This window comes from Lepisosteus oculatus, chromosome 4, assembly GCF_040954835.1.
Source record: "Lepisosteus oculatus isolate fLepOcu1 chromosome 4, fLepOcu1.hap2, whole genome shotgun sequence".
Classification (NCBI taxonomy): domain Eukaryota; kingdom Metazoa; phylum Chordata; class Actinopteri; order Semionotiformes; family Lepisosteidae; genus Lepisosteus; species Lepisosteus oculatus.
In genome coordinates, this window is record NC_090699.1 from 15,717,037 (window position 1) to 15,732,926 (window position 15,890).

General features: G+C 51.8%; 2 protein-coding genes across 5 annotated transcripts in view; one reads left to right on the forward strand and one right to left on the reverse strand.

The window, feature by feature from the left end:
• LOC102689789 (butyrophilin subfamily 1 member A1-like) overlaps positions 1 to 15,890 on the reverse strand; it is a 402,034-nt gene that overhangs the window by 309,605 nt on the left and 76,539 nt on the right. The window lies entirely within an intron of this gene.
• Positions 2,451 to 15,890, forward strand: part of LOC102690188 (3 beta-hydroxysteroid dehydrogenase type 7-like) — a 35,278-nt gene continuing 21,838 nt past the window's right edge. The window contains exons 1-2 of one of the 4 annotated variants that reach the window (XM_069188121.1): positions 2,451 to 2,598; positions 11,528 to 11,802. In XM_069188121.1, the coding sequence (XP_069044222.1) occupies positions 11,646 to 11,802 (157 nt within the window). In that variant the 5' untranslated portion in view covers positions 2,451 to 2,598; positions 11,528 to 11,645. Of the gene's footprint in view, positions 2,599 to 3,687; positions 3,810 to 11,146; positions 11,255 to 11,321; positions 11,803 to 15,890 lie in introns of those variants that run through there. The other 3 variants (XM_069188124.1, XM_069188123.1, XM_069188122.1) reach the window with 3 other exon arrangements.

The window sequence follows — 15,890 nt, forward strand, 5'->3', positions numbered from 1 at the left end:
CTTCACCCAGTTTAGAACGGACCCCTGTTGAGATTAAGCCAGAGAGGGGTTTTTCAATCCAGTTAGCAGAAAGACAACCTCATGCCAGATAGTTTCTGTTACACCTGTGTGCACTGGGGAAGGGTAGGTGTGACATCACAGGTCCTGGAGTGACCAATCACAGTGCAGCAGGCTGGCCTCTGGCCTTTGAGTGGCCTAGTTTTTCAGTCCCCAGGGTGAGGAATTGCAGAAGACAAGCACTGCAGAGAAGGGAATACAGTAATTAATGACCAGACAGCCTCCCCCCCCGGTGGACAGCTCAGTTATTGTCTCACTGACCTACTTCTTTCCTTCGCCCGACTGCCAGAACCATCTCCGCACAGCACAGCTTTTCCAGCTCTGAGAAGTTGCCCCCCCCTACAGACAGCACAAACGATGAAACCCACCTCCGGTTTGTGCCGTTGAAAGGAGTTTTTGTGCTGCTCTCGTTCCCGAGATATAGCACCTTGTATTTCTGGTGATCACGTGACCACACACAGTGACTTTGACCTCCAGTGACCCCGTCTGCCGAGTTCAAGCGCTGTGCCGCTGGTGCGAGAGGAACAGTTCTGTAATTGTGTTCCTCTGTTTGCCCGGGTGGGGGGGCGGCGGGGGATTTTGCATTTAAAATCAGTATCTTCTGTGCGTTTGGAAGTGACCAGTTTCTCTGTCTCCTTCTTAAATAAACACAGGCATCAAGGGACGTGTGAAGATTGAACTCGCAAGATTCTTCTTGACTGAAGAAACCCAGTCTAGGAAAATCTGCCAGCTGGCAGATTGGGTACTGGTCCCATTACCCTGCCCTCCCTGGAGTCTTGCCTTCCTGTGCAACGTGCTTGTACGACACACTCACACCAGGGCCAGGGCCAGTTCTCCCAGAAGCCAACGAACTCGCCGGCAATCAACTCGCTGGCCTGTGGGGGGAAACTGGAGCGCCTGGAGGAAACCCAGGGGAGCACTGGAGGAACATGCAGACTCCACACAGACAGCACCCCAGGAACTGGACCCAGGGCCCCAGCGCTGCAAAGCAGCCAAGCTCACCGCTGTGCCACTATCCCACCCCATCAGCCTTCCTGCCCTGTTTTCAGCACAACTATTTTCGTTGAACGCTAGCGAGTGTTTTCCACTCTGCTGTGTTGCTGTATTGGGGGCAGTACAGTGGGGGGGCGTATCTGTGGCTGTGCGGTTCGCTGCTCTCTCTCTGGTGCAGGAAGTATGCAGCACCACTGCAGGGAGCACAAGCTCTGTACAGCCTCTGCCGAGAAAACTCACACACATGAGTGTGAGAAAACAACCACAGAGACCTTTGCTGCTGCATCTACTGTAAATAGTGCAGGCAAACAGTGCATACCACAGGGACAGTAACACTCTAGAGGACAAGAAGAGTCTAGAGCTCTGTGACTGGGCTGTGTCAGTGGACTGGAGGAGTCTACAGCTCTGTGACTGGGCTGTGTCAGTGGACTGGAGGAGTCTAGAGCCCTGTGGCTGGGCTGTGTCAGTGGACTGGAGGAGTCTAGAGCTCTGTGACTGGGCTGTGTCAGTGGACAGTAAGAGTCTAGAGCTCTGTGACTGGGCTGTGTCAGTGGACTGGAGGAGTCCAGAGCTCTGTGACTGGGCTGTGTCAGTGGACTGGAGGAGTCTAGAGCCCCGTGACTGGGCTGTGTCAGTGGACTGGAGGAGTCTAGAGCCCCGTGACTGGGCTGTGTCAGTGGACAGTAAGAGTCTAGAGCCCCGTGACTGGGCTGTGTCAGTGGACAGTAAGAGTCTAGAGCCCCGTGACTGGGCTGTGTCAGTGGACTGGAGGAGTCTAGAGCCCCTTGACCGGGCTGTGTCAGTGGACAGGAGGAGTCTAGAGCTCTGTGACTGGGCTGTGTCAGTGGACTGGAGGAGTCTAGAGCCCCGTGACTGGGCTGTGTCAGTGGACTGGAGGAGTCTAGAGCCCCGTGACTGGGCTGTGTCAGTGGACTGGAGGAGTCTAGAGCTCTGTGACTGGGCTGTGTCAGCGGACTGGAGGAGTCTAGAGCTCTGTGACTGGGCTGTGTCAGTGGACAGTAAGAGTCTAGAGCTCTGTGACTGGGCTGTGTCAGTGGACTGGAGGAGTCTAGAGCTCTGTGACTGGGCTGTGTCAGTGGACAGTAAGAGTCTAGAGCCCCGTGACTGGGCTGTGTCAGTGGACTGGAGGAGTCTAGAGCCCCTTGACCGGGCTGTGTCAGTGGACAGGAGGAGTCTGCGTTTGAATGTTGTCATTCAGAATTGCTGATGTTTTCCTGATCTAGCAGCAGCTCTGCAGGGCCTGACGTGTCTGAGCACAGACATCCTCAACTGCAGACGCCTCTTGAAGGGGGCCAGTATCTTACGGGCTCTAGGACCAGGCAGAGGAGAGAAGCCTCGCCGGTCTCTGCTTTCACAGATGTTCTCTGTCTGTCTGCCTCGCTCTCGCTCAGGAGAAAAGCCCAAACATGGGCCGCACCAAGACCGAGGGGAGGAAGAAGAGGGCTGCACACCGCGAGGAAACAGCTGGAGATCCAGAGGTGTCTGGTAGAAAGATCCGCTTCCTGAGAGCGCGGGAGTGAGAGGCAGGTGTGTGTCCTTCTTTCTACCACGCGGTCAGAGGGGGGGAGAGAGTCTGATGGGTGGAAATTCTGGATCAGGACCCAGATCCTGCTGGCCAAGCAGTGAGAGAGGTGGATTCTGGGTATGTGGGTATGGGACGTGGATCCAGTGGCATTGTGGAATGGATCGGGATAAATCACAGACAGAAAAAAAAAGACCAAGATCATACTGCGTGGTTTGTGATCAAAAGCAAGCTCTGCTTGCCCTGATTAGCCGGAACGTGTCTGGGAGATTTGGACACCGTCTGAGACTAAAACAACAACTTCATCCTGGGACTTCTTTCTGTGTTACTGAGAGACCCTCTGTGGTGTCCTCTCTCTCACTCTGTCTCCTGTCCTGTTGTGTGTGTTTATTACTGAGAGACTCTGTTATCTCCACTCTTTCAACAGTTACAGCCTCGCATTTGCAGGTCAATGTGTGTATTCTCAGTTACAGGTGAGCACTCGCAGGTCAATGTGTGTATTCCCAGTTACAGGTGCGCACTCGCAGGTCAATGTGTGTATTCCCAGTTACAGGTGAGCACTCGCAGGTCAATGTGTGTGTTCCCAGTTACAGGTGCGCACTCGCAGGTCAATGTGTGTATTCCCAGTTACAGGTGCGCACTCGCAGGTCAATGTGTGTATTCCCAGTTACAGGTGCGCACTCGCAGGTCAATGTGTGTATCTCCAGTTACAGCCTCGCACTCGCAGGTCAATGTGTGTATTCCCAGTTACAGCCGCGCACCTGCAGGTCAATGTGTGTATTCCCAGTTACAGGTGCGCACTCGCAGGTCAATGTGTGTATCTCCAGTTACAGCCTCGCACTCGCAGGTCAATGTGTGTATTCCCAGTTACAGGTGCACACTCGCAGGTCAATGTGTGTATTCCCAGTTACAGGTGAGCACTCGCAGGTCAATGTGTGTATTCCCAGTTACAGGTGAGCACTCGCAGGTCAATGTGTGTATTCCCAGTTACAGGTGAGCACTCGCAGGTAAATGTGTGTATTCCCAGTTAAAGGTGCACACTCGCAGGTCAATGTGTGTATTCCCAGTTACAGCTGCACTGTTTTCCCGGGCAGGGGTTTCGGGACACCAGACTCCTCGGAGTGTGCAGGACTCCGCCGGACCGTGTCGCCTGTGTATGTGTGTGTGAGATCGCACGTCTGGGGGAGGGGAGGCTCTGTCAGCAGGCATCCTTCCTGTGAGTATGCTTCTGAAAACAGGGCAAGAGTTCAGAGCTGCGCAGTCGTGTGGCACGTCTCTCTCTCTCTCTGCCAGCTTTTCATTAACCAGCGGACAGCCTCAGAGCTCCAGCCAGGCCAGCTGGAGTTTCCTTCCCTGGCGTATACGTTCGGTGTCTGCTCTCCAGAGCTCTGCAGGCCTCAACAGGGACAGAAAGTGCTTCAGCAACGTGTGCTATAAAAAAAGCTGCAGTAGGAGAATATGTTCCTCTTTTGGATTATTCAGAAACGAAACTGAATACGGGGGAAAGCAGTTTCGTAGATCTATTAATGTTACCCCCTCGGGGAGCAGACAGGTGTCCCAGATGGGAAGGGTGTAAGTTTACAGCAGAGGGGGGTGTGTCACCCTCTCTGTGATGTTATTGGCCTGCTGTACCACCCTTCGCCAGCAGAGGGCGCCTGGACAGTTTTCTATTTTCTCACAACCTGCTCCAGTCTGCTGCTCTGAAGCCACCGAGCCAGCAGGAACGTCAACATGACTTCCTCTGGAATGTAGCCCTGGTGCAAAGTGAGGTATTATGGTATTTCAATGCCTTCGAGCTTTATCAAGCCGAGAACACATGACGTTAATAGTAAAAGAGAGCAACACATGTCACTGCTGATAAACACCCGTCAGTGAGTCAGTCAGATCAGTCTGTGTCATGAGCTGCGTAAGCTGCTGCATCGCTTCACATAGTGGTATGGGGGCGAAGTGTTTAGCATTGCTGCCCCACAGCCCTGGGGCCCTGGCTTCAATTCCTGGGGGTGCAGTCTGTGTGGAATTTGCATGCTCTCGCTGAGTTCACACAGGTGTCCTCGGAATGCGCCGGTTTTCTCCCACAGTCCCAAGTCATGCTGGCAGCTTATTTGGCTTCTGGAAAATTTGGCCCAGGTGTGAGTGTCTGTGTCTGTCTGCCCTATGAAGGACTGGAGGCCCATCAGGCTGGACCCCACGTTGCACCTGTTGCTGGCTGGGATAGGCTCCAGCTCCCCCCCTGCCCTGGCCCTGTGCTGGAGACAGCGATTACAAACTGGATGGATGGGTGAATCACTTCCTACTGCCTGCTGGTGCGTAGATAACCTGGAACTGAGCGTTCAGGACTAGCACACGTCGGACCGGTCATGGAGCATACCAGAGGAGGACATGCCGTGCAGGGTTCGAGTGCAAAAGGCTGGCTGTGCAACAGGTTGGTGCAGACTTGCCCCTGCATGTCTCCTGCACCTCCGGCTGTTCCAAGAAGTGGCACAGCGCTCCCGGGAGAGGCATCTTGATGTTATCTGACCGGGAGAAGATGCATCCAAAGCTTATCAGACCAGAACAGACTGCTCTAGTCTCTCCACCCTCCTCGTCTGCTGCTCTCCCGGCCTCTCTCCTCTCTTGAACTCTCCTCTTGAACTATTCTCTTCCTGAGAAACAACTGGGTATCGGCTTCAACAACGGGGCTCGGCAACTTGTTCCACACTCCCGCCACCCTTTGTGTAAAGTAGAGTCTCCTGTCCTGACTGGAGGATCTCATCTGGCTTTTCACTTGTGGCATTGCTTGAATATGACAGTGTCCTCCCTGGATGTCCATAGGACTGACCCAGCACACAGTACGGCCTGGGCCTCCTGAGGATGGTAAGGTAGTAGCAGACCAGTCACCAGAGGCATGACCACAGGTTGACATGCCTCAGGGTGAATGAGGGGGCAGTTCCTGAGTGAGAGGGCAGTTCTGCATGTGGACTCTGCACACACTACCAAACTCATGTGAGGGAGGGGAACTGTGAGAGAGAGAGAGAGATATGTGTCAGGCTGCTCGCAACAGTAAGTCATGTGTCTGTGTAGAGTGAAGGGAGTTTCTGACACTTCACCAAGTAGCACACTGCTCTGGGGAAAATTAGTTCTTCTTTTGCCTTTTATACACTGTGGTCATATTAACAGGGGTCTTAAATGTAAATATTTGTGGCTCTATAATTCTACAAGTAATTCTGATTTTCCTGATTGTGTCTAGTAAGAGTCTGTACAGGTGTGTGTGTACAGTGTCTCCAGTAAGAGTCTGTACAGGTGTGAGTGTGTGTGTGTGTATATACAGTGTGTCCTGTAAGAGTCTGTACAGGTGTGTGTGTGTGTTTACAGTGTGTCCTGTAAGAGTCTGTACAGGTGTGTGTGTGTGTATACAGTGTGTCCCATAAGAGTCTGTACAGGTGTGTGTGTGTTTAAAGTGTGTCCTGTAAGAGTCTGTACAGGTGTGCGTGTGTTTACAGTGTGTCCTGTAAGAGTCTGTACAGGTGTGTGTGTGTGTTTACAGTGTGTCCTGTAAGAGTCTGTACAGGTGTGTATGTGTTTACAGTGTGTCCCGTAAGAGTCTGTACAGGTGTGTGTGTGTGTGTGTGTGTGTGTGTGTGTGTATACAGTGTGTCCCGTAAGAGTCTGTACAGGTGTGTGTGTGTGTTTACAGTGTGTCCTGTAAGAGTCTGTACAGGTGTGTGTGTGTGTATACAGTGTGTCCAGTAAGAGTCTGTACAGGTGTGTGTGTGTGTATACAGTGTGTCCTGTAAGAGTCTGTACAGGTGTGTGTGTGTGTGTATACAGTGTGTCCCGTAAGAGTCTGTACAGGTGTGTGTGTGTGTATATATACAGTGTGTCCCGTAAGAGTCTGTACAGGTGTGTGTGTGTGTGTGTGTGTTAACAGTGTGTCCTGTAAGAGTCTGTACAGGTGTGTGTGTATACAGTGTGTCCCGTAAGAGTCTGTACAGGTGTGTGTGTGTGTGTGTGTGTGTATACAGTGTGTCCCGTAAGAGTCTGTACAGGTGTGTGTGTGTTTACAGTGTGTCCTGTAAGAGTCTGTACAGGTGTGTGTGTGTGTGTGTATACAGTGTGTCCTGTAAGAGTCTGTACAGGTGTGTGTGTGTGTGTATACAGTGTGTCCTGTAAGAGTCTGTACAGGTGTGTGTGTGTGTATACAGTGTGTCCTGTAAGAGTCTGTACAGGTGTGTGTGTGTACAGTGTGTCCTGTAAGAGTCTGTACAGGTGTGTGTGTGTGTGTATACAGTGTGTCCTGTAAGAGTCTGTACAGGTGTGTGTGTGTATATACAGTGTGTCCTGTAAGAGTCTGTACAGGTGTGTGTGTGTGTATACAGTGTGTCCTGTAAGAGTCTGTACAGGTGTGTGTGTGTATACAGTGTGTCCTGTAAGAGTCTGTACAGGTGTGTGTGTGTGTGTGTGTGTGTGTGTGTGTGTGTGTGTGTGTGTGTGTATACAGTGTGTCCCGTAAGAGTCTGTACAGGTGTGTGTGTGTTTACAGTGTGTCCTGTAAGAGTCTGTACAGGTGTGTGTGTGTGTGTTTACAGTGTGTCCTGTAAGAGTCTGTACAGGTGTGTGTGTGTGTGTATACAGTGTGTCCTGTAAGAGTCTGTACAGGTGTGTGTGTGTGTGTATACAGTGTGTCCTGTAAGAGTCTGTACAGGTGTGTGTGTGTGTGTATACAGTGTGTCCTGTAAGAGTCTGTACAGGTGTGTGTGTGTGTATACAGTGTGTCCTGTAAGAGTCTGTACAGGTGTGTGTGTACAGTGTGTCCTGTAAGAGTCTGTACAGGTGTGTGTGTGTGTGTATACAGTGTGTCCTGTAAGAGTCTGTACAGGTGTGTGTGTGTGTATACAGTGTGTCCTGTAAGAGTCTGTACAGGTGTGTGTGTGTATACAGCGTGTCCTGTAAGAGTCTGTACAGGTGTGTGTGTGTATACAGCGTGTCCTGTAAGAGTCTGTACAGGTGTGTGTGTGTGTATACAGTGTGTCCTGTAAGAGTCTGTACAGGTGTGTGTGTACAGTGTGTCCTGTAAGAGTCTGTACAGGAAGGCGGAGTGTGAACAGTGTAAAACCTGGAGCGGATCAGATTGCTGTGCTCTGGGAGTCAGACTGCCAGTCCTGCTGGGAGACTTGTCTGGACTCTGGACTCAGATGGGTCTCCTTCCACTCAGATACCCCCCTTTCAGGATCGGGTCCGGGTCCGGCGCTTACAACTCTCTCCCGAAAACCTTTCACAAGGCTGGCCTTATCAGGGCTCTTATCAGCACATAGCAGAGTCTACAGGACAAGGGGCCAGGGACACAGCGAGTCAAAGTACTGCATGCTGCTATCGCCCCAGTGCTGTGTGACGTGCAGAGAACCGCTCTGATTTCTTCTGTGGCACCCTGTCGCCTGCTTTGTTGTTCATTCGAAAATTAGTGAGGAATTCTCCTTGGCTCAAGGTTTGATTTAATTTGTATTGGCGATGAGTGCTTACTGCCACCCTACGGGTGCAGGACAGAATTCATCAGAGTACCGCGTTTTCCTGTTAATTACTGCATCTGTGTTAACCTTGTTCTCAGTGGAAATGAGAGACTGTTCATGTACCGGAGTGTCCAGTCAGTCAGTGTGCCTGTATGAACCCCTCTCTCTCAGTGCAGTGTTAATGTACTGGAGTGTCCAGTCAGTCAGTGTGTCTGTATGAACCCCTCTCTCTCAGTGCAGTGTTAATGTACTGGAGTGTCCAGTCAGTCAGTGTGTCTGTATGAGCCCCTCTCTCTCAGTGCAGTGTTAATGTACTAGAGTGTCCAGTCAGTCAGTGTGTCTGTATGAGCCCCTCTCTCTCAGTGCAGTGTTAATGTACTGGAGTGTCCAGTCAGTCAGTGTGTCTGTATGAGCCCCTCTCTCTCAGTGCAGTGTTAATGTACTGGAGTGTCCAGTCAGTGTGTCTGTATGAACCCCTCTCTCTCAGTGCAGTGTTAATGTACTGGAGTGTCCAGTCAGTCAGTGTGTCTGTATGAGCCCCTCTCTCTCAGTGCAGTGTTAATGTACTGGAGTGTCCAGTCAGTCAGTGTGTCTGTATGAACCCCTCTCTCTCAGTGCAGTGTTAATGTACTGGAGTGTCCAGTCAGTGTGTCTGTATGAACCCCTCTCTCTCAGTGCAGTGTTAATGTACTGGAGTGTCCAGTCAGTCAGTGTGTCTGTATGAACCCCTCTCTCTCAGTGCAGTGTTAATGTACTGGAGTGTCCTGTCAGTGTGTCTGGATTAGCTCTCTGAACTCTGTCTGAGTGGTGTAAACAGTACTTCAGTTTTGTGAAGTGTATTTATAAACATGCCAGTGAAGCCTCTGATTCTCATGATGGATGACAGGGGTGGAGACCCGGGGAGGAATGTGTTGCGGGGGCAGAAATGTTTGGCTGAGCTCTGCTCTTCCTGCAGGTGTTTACTGCCAGGGATGTTCGGTATCCGGCTGGACTGTATGGAATGACAGTTCTTTTCCTACACTCCCACAAACACAGAGCTTTCCTAGGATTACTGGCAAGCCCTCTTGGATGAGCCATTTCCTTCCCCTCGAGAGAAGAATTCATCAGCTTCATCCACATGGCTGGGCCACTTGTTCCACACTCCTGCCACAGTCTGTGTAAAGTTTAGTCTCCTGTCCTCACTGGAGGATCTCATCCAGCTGTTTCTTGAGAGAAGTTAGGGCCCCAGCTTAATCAACTTGACTGGGCAGCTTGTTCCACACTCCCACCACCCTGTGTGTAAAGTAGAGCCTCCTGTCCTGACTGCAGGATCTCATCCAGCTGTGTCTATGGAAGAATCCAGGGTATTGGCTTCTGCAACATGGCTGGGAGCTTGTTCCTCTAGTTTCTGCCCTGTCCTGTGTTCCAGTCAGAAGTCATTCCAGGAATTGCCCTCCTATCAATCCATCTGCTTTATCACCCTGAAGCTCAGCAGGTGTGAGCCTAGTCAGTCATGTGTTAGTGGGGACACTAGGGGGCGCTGTGTGGGTCCTAATGCCCCAGTACAGTGTCGGGGACACTATACTGTCCTTCTGATGAGACATAAAACCGAGGTCCTGACTCTCTGCGGTCATTAAAAATCTCAGGGCCTTTCTCGAAAAGAGTAGGGGTGTAAGTAAACCCGGTGTCCTGGCCAAATTTCTCCCTGGCCTTTACTAATCATGGCCTCCTAGTAACCCCCCTCTCTGAACTGGCTTCATCACTCTGCTCTCCTCCCCACTGGGAGCTGGTGTGTGTGAGCAGACTGGAGCATCATCCAGGAGGGGCTGCACACTGGTGCTGGAGGGGATCCCCATTACCTGTAAAGAGTGGAGTGTCCAGAAGAGCGCTATATAAGTGTGAGGATATTATCATAAACTGGACCCTTGCTTGAACTTGAACTTGAACTTTATTGCCATATGTAACCGGGACTGGTACAATGGAATTCTTACTTACAGAAAGTCTCTCGATTGTAAAACCAGTGTAAAAAACAAGACAAAGACAGGCTTGGTGACCTGAGCAAATCACGCTGGTCGAGAGATGAGACCTTTCTCTTTAGTGCCGCAAAAAACATTGCCTTTGTATGGATATTTACTGGGAAGCTTCCCATCTTCCACAGAGCTGCAAGCAGATCAGAGCAGCCGGATAGATCGATCTGGGGTGCAATTCAAATCATGAAAACCCCAGCAGCTGGGCTGGGGTTTTGACCAGTGAGTTCATGTGCGTGCGCGCCGTCCCTGGTCCTGGTCCTGGTCCTGGTCCAACCGTATGTTCAAGACTCCAGCGAGTAACAGCAGATCGACTCCGCCTGTGAATTGCCATTATTGTGTGTGTGTGAGATTTCTACGACCCGCCACGACCTCCGGGACTGTCCGGGAAACTGCCGCCCGGCGGAAATGCGCAAAATGAGAATTGTTTCAACCAGCGCGCCACAGCCCTGTCACCCACCTCACTTCTGTGAAATGACGTGCTGGGCTCTCTTGGTAGCCGGATCGGGACGGACGCCGGACCCGACCCGTTAGCTCGCGAGCCGGCGGCTAGCGTCCGAGCGTCACTTCCGCTCCGGACGTGGCGAGACAAACTGGTACCTACAGCACGTTCCGCTTCGCTTTCTCCTCCTGAGCTCAGAATCAATTAACAAGGTCGCCCCAGGTCGCCCCAGATTGCGGTTCCAACAACAGTCGTGGCTGGCCTAGAACAAATCGGTGGCTGTCCGTCCTAGACCTTATCGTTTTAGAAACTTTAATTTAAAAAAGAATCACCACCGCGAATCTTTGAGGTTTCGCATCGTGCAGGTGCGACTCTATGTGTTAAAAATAAACTGTGTAGGACGGGCCGGCCCCTTAATTCATCCATTCCCCATCCTGGGCTCATGCATCCCAGCCCCGGCTGATTAAAAACGCAGACACGCGACGGTGCCCCCCAGCGGGCCAAGAGCGACACCGGCTCGACCTCGAACCCGGGGCCGTGCGCACTCAGGCAGGGCTGCGGACCGAGGTGGGTGTGGGTGTGTGTGTGGGTGTGGAGCCCGTCTGCGCAGCGCCAGAGCTCCAGCACACCGATCCGGAGCTCCGCTCTGCTCGGCTCGGCTTCACCGCACTTGCGACAGATCCACAGCTCAGGCACCAACGCCGCAATCTCTCTCCGTCAGTTGCCGTCAGTATGTTTTTCTTTCCTTATTTTTGTTCAGCTGCTTGGGCGAAGCGCTGGCGAGCTGTCTTTTTCTGCTGCCTCTGCGCGTTTTGAAGGACGGACCCGGGAGTAGAGATAAGATACCATTTGGGTCAAGGCCAGCTCTCTCTCTCCCACTGCCAGTCCCCGAGCCTGTCACTTTTTGATTAGAGCGATGTCGTAAATAAATTATACAAGAGAACTGGCGTCGTGGAGTGTCGCCTGGTAACCGGGGCTCCCGCCCCTCCCGCCCCTCTCGTAGATCCTGCAGCGCCGGACCCGGGGCTCAGAGGGCGATCCGCTTTTGAGGGAGAAGGGAGTCCATTCCGGTCCGCCGCTTTAACACAACCGCCGAGCCAGAGACGCCGAGGACAGCGAGGATGACGGTCCAGCCGGGGCGGGTGTACCTAGTGACGGGCGGCTGCGGGTTCCTGGGTCAGCACCTGGTCCGCTTGCTGGTGGAGAAGGAGGAGACGGTGTCGGAGGTCCGGCTCTTCGACCTGCACGTGGACCCCAGCCTGGAGCAGCTCGGCACAGGTGAGGCCGGTCCGGGGTTCGAGGCACTGGCTGCCGAAGGCGCTATACAGGCGGGAAGACCCGGACTCGATCCGCCGCTGCGCCGCTGTGGAGATCCGGCAGCGCCTGCTCGGTCGGGGCAGGTGGCTGTAAACCCGCTCGGTCCCAGGGTGAACCGGATTGACACCCGAGAGCGCTTCGGGCTTCAGCCGGACGGACGTCCCGGAGAGCGACGAATGCCGGCGGAGACCGGACTAACAGCGCGGGGTCGAGCCGACCCGCACCGAGGTGACCGCGGCGTGTCCGTCACAGGTCCGGGTGTCGCGGTGTCTCAGTCTCCTCCGTGATTCGCGCTCGGGGCGCTGAGCGCGGAGTGAAGGACACGCGAAAGCGCGGAATCGGCGCGGAGGCCGGTGGTTAGCGGGTCCGTCCTGCGGGTCCCGCGTGTCCCTGTCCCGCGCGAACGTGTCCGGCGACGGTCCGTTAAAATAAATCTGGAGACCTGCAGCGCTCTTCAACATGATGTGGGGTTAATCGTGCTGAACGTAAAGTGCTGTTCTCACAATTTGCCAGCACAATGGCTTTTGCTGACGGAGTGAACAGCCCGGCTGGCAATGAAAGTAGCGACATCGATCGCGGCTCGCGTGCCTGCGGCTCAGGGGGAGCCGGCCGCGAGACCAGACTCAGAGGCACCCGAGGGCTGCGATATGCAAAACACAACAGCTGTGAAGGGCGAGAGGAGGCCCTCGGCCCGTTTGGGCTATTAAAGAGAACTGATCCCAGGAACTCACCCAGCCTGTTCCACACCCCCACCACCCTGTATGTAAAGTAGAGCCTCCTGTCCTGACTGGAGGATCTCAGCCAGCTGTCTAGCTGCGCGAAGGTGCCCCCCCCCCCTCCCCCCAAACAGCACAAATGATGAAACCCACCTCAGTCGTTAGTGCTGGGTTTGTGCCGTTGATAGTGAATACGACGTAAATACGAAGACATGGGTAATGAGTAATTCTTAACAACCTTAGGTATATGTTCAGTTACTTTACCTGAAAATAATATTTTCCAATATTTCCGCAGTCTGCATGTGTGAGCCGGCAGTCTCCAACGTTGTTATGAACTACTCGGGTCACCTTACTACATAGAACACAATGAGAAATTATTATTCTGATGATTCTTCAGATGTTTAAAAAAGGACACAGCTACGAAGTATTGAGACGTGCTCGTTAAAGCCTCTTTGTAAAAACATGCAGTTGCTTGCTAATGTTCGCCTTTTAAGCCTACATCCGCAACTGTTCTGATTAGGGTATGATATCCATGACAATTTTTAATTTAATTTTAATGTTCACACAAACACGCAGAATATTCTGGTGTTAAATGCAAAAACAAACCACCCCCCGGGAAAACAGGGAAATAAAATGTCAGGTACTCTTACTCTCCCACCAGTAACAGACGCTTGAACTCGGCAGACGGGGTTACTCCAGGTCAAAGTCGCCATACATGGTCACGCGATCACCCGAAAAACAAGGCGCTATATCCCGGGAACGAAAGCAGCACAAACGCTACTTTCAACGGCACAAACGCAGCACTAACGCATGAGGCCGGTAAGGCTCCCCTACGACGTTGTAGGAAGGCGGGGTGACATCACCACCCCCGAAAAAAACAAGCATCTTCACGGAGCTTTGCCGTCTCCTGTTCCACACTCCCACCACCCTGTGTGTAAAGTAGAGCCTCCTGTCCTGGCTGGAGGATCTCAGGCAGGTGTTTCTCGAGAGAAGCCAGGGCATCGGCTTCCACAACATGGCTGGATATCTCTCTTTTGTCAAACGCGGTAGCCGCGACGTTACTGAACCTTTCGACCTTGAACCACGTACTACCGTCTTTCTGTCGCGGGGGTCGTGCACAGGTGTTCTTAGTTGAGGCCTTGCTGAGCAAAGAAAACATGGCAGTGGATATGAGTTCTCTGTTAACTTTTATAACGGCTTTGTGTTGATTTGGAAGAGAGGTTTCCCGCAGATGAAGTACAAGAATGGTCAGACTTTGATCAGCAAGTTAATGCTTTAGGCTCAGAATAGACAGAGTTTTTAGCTGAAAATACTGTCATAGATACACGCTGCACTGGCTTTAACTGTGCTGTGCGTGACAAAATTAAATGGAAACTAGTTACAGACTTTGCTGATGTGGTGACCTTTGCACTTCAGAACGAATAGTTTTGTGACCTTGCAAAGCTGAATTAAGCATTTGGATAGATAGATAAGACTGTATTGATCCCGAAGGGAAATTGATGTGTTACAGTAGCTCAAGACAAGCAAAAAAAAAAAAAAACAGACACCAGGATAGACAAAAAATTAGAATACGTACAGTAATATAAAATAAATAAATACATAGGTGTGTGCAAAATATGATCATAGTCACTGTAAAAACAATACAAATATGTGCAAAATGTGCATAGGCTTATACAGATTGAGTGTCCAAAAAGTGCAATAGTGCAACATGCTGTCCATAGACGAGCAGATGAAGGGCTGACAGTCCTAGCCTAGGGCAGTGTTATACACCCTGACAGCCGCCGAGAGGAAGGACCTGCGGAGTCGTTTCCTTGAACACCGTAGCTGGAGCAGTCTGTTGCTAAAAGTGCTCCACTGTCTAATAACATTTGGCTATGCCGATGAGAATTAATAGCTTTCAAATGGATGGAGGGCTCATTAGTCAGGTTTACACAGAATGGGCAAATGCCAAAGAAAGGAGAGAGAAAAAAATTAATGAATTATTCGTACACCGTTCGGACTGTCGTGATATCTATGTGCATTATAAACTGCATAACATTAGAATACAACTAAATTGCCCCCAAAAACGAAGTAGCTCACATTTTCTGTTAAAACAAGCAAATACAATTTTTAGTAGCTACGAGAATGACTATATTAACACAAAAGAATTTCGGGTTTACAATTTTACATCAATCTACATCAATTTAGTGCGCAGAAGGTTTTGTCACTGGGGAAAAACAATGGCAGAACTTGAAGTTTTTGCGCACACAGGCCATTAAAAATTAGAGGGAACGTTGTTCGCCACTAGTTTTTAAGAAACGGGGCCAATTTGGAAATTTGGATCACAGCTGGCGCAGGGTTCCCCACGCGCCTGCAGGGATGCGTCACCCCTGAGCTCGGTTCATGAATCGGACCGTGACGTGTCCCGGGCACTGGACGGACTGGAGCTGCGCGGGTGTTCTCGGCTTCTACCTGTTCTTTTCCTGAGTGACGTCAGATGAGCGGAGCTGGCGAACCTTCCGATCAAGAAACGCGTCGGTTCAGACGGAGGGGGTTAGCTGAGGCGCGAGGGGGTAACGAGCGCGAGCCGGCAGGTGCGGTGGGGGAGAGCACGAGGGCGCCGGTCACCCGCCTGCGTGCGGCTGAAGGTTCGGTAAAAGCTGTCGCGGGTTCGGCCGGTTCGAAAGGGACGAACTCTGGACCTCTGCTGCAGCTTCATCTTCTGCGCTATAGCTGTATAGAGACTAAACCTCTGTTTAAACCGGCACAGTGGTTATCACAACTTAATACAACAACAATAATAATAAGCTTGAAGTTAACTGGATTCCTATGCACGATTGGACATAGTAATATCCTCACACTTATATAGCGCTCTCCTGGACACCACTCAAACAGGTTACAGGTAATGGGGATCCCCTCCAGCACCAGTGTGCAGCCCCTCCTGGATGATGCTCCAGTCTGCTCACACACACCAGCTCTCAGTGGGGAGGAGAGCAGAGTGATGAAGCCAGTTCAGAGAGGGGGGTTATTAGGAGGCCATGATTAATAAAGGCCGGTGGGAAATTTGGCCAGGACACCGGGGTTACACCCCTATTCTTTTCGAGAAACGCCCTGGGATTTTTAATGACCACAGGGAGTCAGGACCTCGGTTTTATGTCTCATATGAAGGGTCCACTGAGGCGCGGGTCTCCATTGCCTTTAATTATTCTTAGAAAAAGGGAGAAGAAGGGTTTCCTGTCTGGAACCCGGTGCGCCGTGAGCTTCGAGCGTTAACTAACGTGTTCATTACGGTGAGCGAGTTTTCGCCAGCGGACCCCGCGCCGTTCCCAGCCGCACAGGGAGGACGGAGCCGCT